General features: G+C 54.9%; 2 protein-coding genes across 2 annotated transcripts; one reads left to right on the forward strand and one right to left on the reverse strand.

Moving 5' to 3' along the window:
• Positions 1 to 826: 826 nt before the first annotated feature.
• On the reverse strand, positions 827 to 3249 carry CSUI_009535 (phosphorylated ctd-interacting factor 1). The gene has a single exon (XM_068069650.1). The coding sequence runs from the start codon at positions 3068 to 3070 to the stop codon at positions 995 to 997; it is 2076 nt and encodes a 691-aa protein (XP_067918370.1). The 5' UTR covers positions 3071 to 3249; the 3' UTR covers positions 827 to 994.
• Positions 3250 to 4170: 921 nt separating this feature from the next.
• Positions 4171 to 5510, forward strand: CSUI_009536 (uncharacterized protein; the record flags this gene model as incomplete). The annotated part of the gene is given in 6 exon segments (XM_068069651.1): positions 4171 to 4176; positions 4252 to 4371; positions 4432 to 4582; positions 4636 to 4993; positions 5055 to 5186; positions 5196 to 5510. 4 exon segments carry the CDS (start codon positions 4171 to 4173, stop codon positions 4908 to 4910), a joined length of 552 nt encoding a protein of 183 aa, XP_067918371.1. The 3' UTR covers positions 4911 to 4993; positions 5055 to 5186; positions 5196 to 5510.
• Between the last annotated feature and the right edge of the window lie 840 nt (positions 5511 to 6350).

Genomic DNA, 6350 nt, shown 5'->3' on the forward strand with positions numbered 1-6350 from the left:
AGTCGTAGCGAGGGCGTTACACATTCTATCCCGGCAAAGTCCAAGACAAGGAGCCGCTATAGAATCTATAGCCGTGTATGCAGAGGCTGTTTCAGGTTTGGCTTTCTGGTTCTGAGCGATAGGGGCGAGGGTCTTCGGAAGAGGTGAAATTCCATGAGCGACAGTGCAGCGCTCCAAAGAGGAAGGCCCTTAGCCAGGCCCCTCTTTGCCACAAGTACGGTGAGCCTGCTGGGGCGCTCGAACGTGTTTTGTACGCGGTGACGCTGCTAGCCAGGCAGTTTGCTAGGCAGTCGGGGACCAGCCGGCCCCCATATGCCGGCGGTCCTTCCTGCCGAGAAGCTCCACGGGACGCCATCCACGGCGTTACCTTCTGGACGTCGAACTTCAGACTGTGTTGGAGTCTCCGGATCGGCGGAGAACATAGAGTCTGAAAAGTCCAGACCCGCCAATGACGGCTGCGCGCAGATGTAGTGAAGCTTGTACCTGAGATTGTCCCCATGCCGGGTACAAGTGTTTCAGTGATCCTCCACAACTGCTAACTTGCTGACCTTTCTCTGTTCAATTGTCGCCGCCCCAAGTTTGTAGTCACGTCGCCTCGGCGACTGGAGAGACCGCCGGTGAAATACGCGGCCCACTTGGTCTGTACGAAATGCCGAGGCCGAGGTGGAGCAGACACTGACACAAACGGTGCTGCGCCTCCTGTCCCTCGCTATTGGAGCGCTTCTCAGTTGCCACGTTGAGGTGTGGGTACCAATGTAGAACACCGGAGTGAATTCCCTTCCGCTTCGCTGTGGCAAGAAGCTGGAAGCTCGGTCTCACGCACCGCCTCTTCCGGCGATCGCGAGCTGGACAACGTGGATCCACCTCGAGCCAAACGAAAGCTATAAACACTAAACTACACACGACTCAAGACAAAACCATGTTTTCAGGATGTCTACAGGTTCTCCCTTTCCCCCTCCGTTACAGTCGAAAACAAAACGCATCCCTCTCACTTTCACAGTGCAGCACCGTGGCTGCGCCAGGTTCGTCTCAAGCGCACAACGAAATCGTCAGTGACTGGCCATCGTTCACGACCGGCATCGTTCTGCAACACAGCAAAGATAGTGCGGCAGACAGCTGTCGATTCAACAACTGAGGAGTGGCAGAAGTGCTGAAAGCCGTTCCAGTATGAGTGTTCCTCCGGGAGTAAAACAGCAGACAGCCGAAGGAATTTCGTGTGTGTCAGGGCGTCCATGTACTCCGATGGGGCGTTGGACCAATCAGGCAAAAACAGACAGAACGACAGGGGCCGCTCCGGGTGCAGCTGTTCGCTCTCTGATAGCCATGCCAAAAGACGCGTAACCATACGAGCCATCACCACCTCGTCAAATGGTGGGTTTGCTTCGAAAGAGCCCTCCCGGACGTTAAAATCAGGATCGAAGAAGGACCCCTGACTCCCAAACATGACGTCTATGTCGGGAAACATTGAACAGTAGCTGTCCAGGTGGACATTGAGAGGTGATGCGAACAGCTCGCAGTTAACATCCAGACTGTCTCTGAGGAAGTCCAAGACGCGGGGAGGCACCGCACTTTGTAAGCCCCTCCCTTGATTTCGACAGCCACAAATCGAATGATATCTACAGAGCAACGCAAAGACAGCAGACGCAAAGAGTGAACCATAGCGCTCGGACCTTCGCACACGGTCAACTACCTCCCGGACACATGAGCAGGTCCACTCGCCCGGTCTCCACCCCGTTCCTTTGCAAACGCAGTCCCGGTTCAGATAACGTCCGACCGCCCTTGTGGTTCGTGTTTCTTCGCTAGAGGCGTTTAGCGCGCTTCCCCCACACCCCAAGGCAAATCTATTCCACAGCTCTGCCACTTTGTGCGCCTTCACACTATATTTGCGCGTTAAGCTGCGGAGGCCTCCTTCCCGTGTCTCAAGTGGGAGGCTGTCAGTCGCCTCAAGGTCCTGTATGAACTCAAAGAACTCGTGGCTCCTGCCGCTCATCCACTTGATCGGTCCCAGCACTGCTTCTGCACCCCCGGATCGAATGCAGCGCCTCTTGAAGTGCTCCACTAACCCTTCAAGAGGGTCCCGGTCCTCAACGTCCTGAACACCTGTTTTACCGGCGCCTGCTGCATACGAGCTGCAGACGGAAGCCACACGGAGAGCAGCATCGCGCGAAGACCGCTCAAGCTCTCGCGTGACGGAGGAGACCTGCTCACCGTAGAGACACTTGACTACTGGCCTTGCAAGATAAATAGTTCTATAGACGTCATCCTTTGAAAACAATGGAAGCCGACTTTCCCCGGCAGTGCCTTGCGTGTTCCGCCCACGTCGGTAAACGACAGTGGGAGCCTCTGTCTCCGCAAGGAGCTGACCGTACTGACAAATGAACTCGCTCACAAGCTTGTCAGAAGAGGACACTTCAAGCTGGGACGCACTTCCCCCCTGAAGCTCCAGCAGCCAGCGAAAGAGGGGATAGATGACCTCAGTTGGCAAGGTGGATACATCTTTCCGCCGGCTGTCCACAGCGGACACAAGCATTCTCGAAAACTGAAGCGTGTTTTCGAACGTTTCTTGGCCGGTGTCACCGAGACGGATTTTCACCGGGAGGTCATCCAAGATCTCCCGTTCGACTGAGCCAGCCTCCTCTACTTTGCTGGCGCCGGACATAGCAGGTCCCGCCGACGGAATTAATGGGTCTGTCTGCTTGCTTCCGAGAGACCTTCTTTCCATCATCCACCTGTTGAAAGACTCTCGAGGCGGCGGCTCCAAACTTTCTTCCTCGGCAGCGGCTCCTGGCTGCTGCAGGTCTCGCCTGAGCCTTCGGAAGAGGTCCTCATAGCGAAGCCGCACACCGAGGAGCTCATATTGCCGAAGAAGCTCAATAAGAGGCCAATATCTGTGCGGCTTGAAGCACACCCAGTGGCCGGTCGAGATGCCGTCACCGGAGTGAGTAATCTCATAGCTCGGCCCAGACGTGCAAGCCGTAAGCGAATCGACTCTGCAGAAAAGGAATGCCGGTGAGGTGTGAAGAAGACAGCCTGACTCGTCAGAGTTGTCGGTAGCAACCAATTCCGTCATATCCCGCTGTCAAGTGCGACAACCAGACTGTCTTCCCCGTACTCGTCCCTCGGTCCACAGTCCACGAGTGTACAGCAATTCAAAGACAAGACCTCCATTCCTGTACGACTGCCTGACGTTTCTTGTCGTGACTCGTTTTAGAGACCGCATTATAGGGCAGCCTACACGCCTGTAGAGACACTTTCTAACGATGTCATTGCATGCCATGCTGCTGCAGGGCTGCATGCATGGTTAAAAGAGCAACCGAGAGCCGCAGTGGAAGAGAGGGTCACTTTGTTCCCGCCGGGAGTAGCTACGGAAGACGGGGCCCCCTCCTTTGTCCGACTGGGAGCCTGTGTGGGAGACAAGAGCCCTTACGTACAAGAACTCCACGTGACTGACTTTTTCAGTTCACTTTATGACAGCCGCAGCACTCAGGTCCCAACTCATCACCGGGATCGACTTGCGAGGGCCAACCGGACGAAAAGCAGGGCGGACCAGCTCCCCTGTGAACGTTGGTGTGGACAGTTTTGCACTTATTTTACCCTGTACGTTAAACTTGTGCTCTCCTCTAGGAACGGCGAGCACCTCACTTTCCTGGCGCCCGGCATCGCTGCCAGGATTGTGCATTGCGGGTTGTGGCAGTCAAGAAGGCGGGCCGCCAGACAGGTGGCTGCGTGGTGCCAGGCGGGCCTTCCAGGGCTCTATGAAGCACGAGACTGATGAGGCGATGGCTACTTCAGTCTGCCCCGCAGTTGGCCCTCATGTCCCTTCGTCAGCAAGGGTCGACACAGACGCAACAGAAACCGAGGCGCTCGCAAGGGCGTTTTCCCCGGCCGGGGTGCTTGTGAGCACCCAGACACCGAGCCAGTAGAGCTGCGAGCGAGGAACCTCGGCGTTCGCTCAGCCCTTACGAGCAAGGGGCACGGCTGGGAGCGACATATAAAACACCTCGCTGTAGCCGTCCGTGCTTAGTCGGTGGAGCTTGACGGACCGAAACGCCCGAGTGTACGGACACGCGGAAGAAGGGGGATCCCTGACGCCAAAGCATTCGCGCCTAATGCGGCGAAGCCTCTTTTTCGGCTGCTGCAAACCCGTGTACCCTCGGAGTAACCAACACCATGGAGGTTCAGATACCGGAGGGTGGCGCATATCGTGCCATGTTGGAGAGGTCAGTCGTTCGGTCGCACTGTAGCCGCCAGGGACTCTCACACAGAGTCGGTCGCAGGATCAACCAGCTCGAGGCTGAGAAGCGATTGCTGAAATATGACCTTCAAATGGAGCTGATGAAGCTAGACGAAAACAAGAAGCTTTTTGCCAAAGTAAGCACAATCCGGTCGTCGGAGAAGTACCTCACACTAAGAGACGAAAGACTATTGTAGATACAACAAGAAATTGGCGACTTAGAAAACCGGATTCTGCATTCTGAGAGGAGCTTGCGGCAAAAAGAGGAACAGAGCAAACAGCATGAAGGCACGCGTGTTGGCATCGAGAAGAGCATCGAGCACGAACTCTTGGCTCACTCCACGCTTAGTAAGACAACCCCCAGATTTCCGCTAGAGAGGCCGTAGCCCTTTTCATCTCAGAGCAGGAGCTGGACGACATGATGACAGCAAGAAAGAAGAAGAACGAGGAAGAGAATCAGGAAACATGTCGTCGCTCGTGCCAGGTTCATGCCGCCCTGAAGGAGCACGGCGTCGAAGGCGGAATGAGCGTCGACTCTACGACAGATGCCGGTAATTGTAGTACCATTTCCACACCTCAAGCGCCAACACAACGCCGTTGGCATTGGCAGAAGCACTTGCCCAAGTTGACAAAGACATATCCTCGGCACACTCCCACATCGACGCCGAAGTCCTAGCAGCGCTTAAAAGCAACAAGCTTGTAAAGCTTCTGAGATCGAAAGATGACACCCTGCTGCGGACGGGTTACGGCTGCTTCAAGGTGAGACAGCATTGATATTGCTGATTGATTCATCTGTCATCGCACAGCGCTGTTGCTCCAGCAAGCGAAGCAGTCCGTTGAGCTAAATCCCGAAGGCCTTGGTGACTCGTTGATCACAATGAAGGAGAAATTTGCCTCCGTCCCGATTCTGGAGGAGGCCAGCACAGACGCTGTCGATTTTGAGCTCAAAATGGTAAAGTAGTATCGCCTTCGACGAGTGAACGCTCGACGAAGAGTACGCGGCTCTTATCAGGTGGACTCCATTCTCGAGATGCCGTTGCCCGGTTCATTTCGAGACATGGACGAGTCGGAAGCACGGATAGAACTCTTGAGACACTTTGTCAGCCAGGATAAGAAGTGGATGCATGATACGCCTGCCCGTCTATTGGGGAATGCTTACCTCCAGAAGGTGCTTGAGGAAACGAAAGAGAAGGATTCATCGGCCTGTGGAATATTGGAAGGAAAAGATTTTCCGGGCGCGGACGGCGCAACAAAATCCGCAGGCCCCACCGTGTAACAAGCCGACGAGTAAAGCTTGCTGCTTTTTATTGGCTGCTTTTGCCTGTGTGTCTGAAGACTGCAGGCGTAGTAGTCTGTTTAGCTCGCCTTCTTGCATAAGCCGGCCATCTTCGGGCAAGATCAACCCCGATGGTTTGTGTACGCATTGAACTCTGAGTCCACAGTCAGTACGGTTGCTCCAGTGTAACGCACTAGGCCGCTTACCTCCACGCTGAGAGTGACCCGGCAAGTCAGACCGCCGAACCCTGATAAGCGTTTCCACAGGCTTTCTTCTTCACTCAATTCCGGGTATATTTAGGGCCCTTTTCCGCTATACAGCGCAATATATTGCCAAGGCAAATGTGGGCACCGGCGTATTTGGGAGATTGGGTGGTGATCTTCTTGAACCCATGATTCGTACTGTGTCCCACTTGAGGTCTAGCATACTGTTAGGAAAACTTCGTGCACACTAGTCTGGAAGCTAAGCTAGGAGCCGCTGGGCAGCATTCGTCTTTGCGGATGACTGGCTCGTTCTTGTCTAGCCAAAAGTACCCGACGTGGCTCCTTCGACGACGCAGTGTTGTCCAAGCGCAGCTCGTCTGTGAGGTTCGATGAGGTTTGCGGATCCGCCGTACCTCATCGAACCTCACGTGGACGGATCCTGCTCCGGAGTAGACACAAAATTTGGGAGTGGCAGGTCGCAGGTACATCTGGCGCTCGTCAGTCTCGTTCCGCGTGTACATGCGAACCGTAAAGTGGCATGCCATAGCATGCTTGATGCATGCCCGAAGAAGAGAATTATTCTCCACGATACGATCATCTCCTACCGTTACGGTCCTCAGGTACTGTTCTGAACGGA

This window comes from Cystoisospora suis (assembly GCF_002600585.1).
Source record: "Cystoisospora suis strain Wien I chromosome Unknown contig_5728, whole genome shotgun sequence".
NCBI classification, from domain to species: Eukaryota; Apicomplexa; class Conoidasida; order Eucoccidiorida; family Sarcocystidae; genus Cystoisospora; species Cystoisospora suis.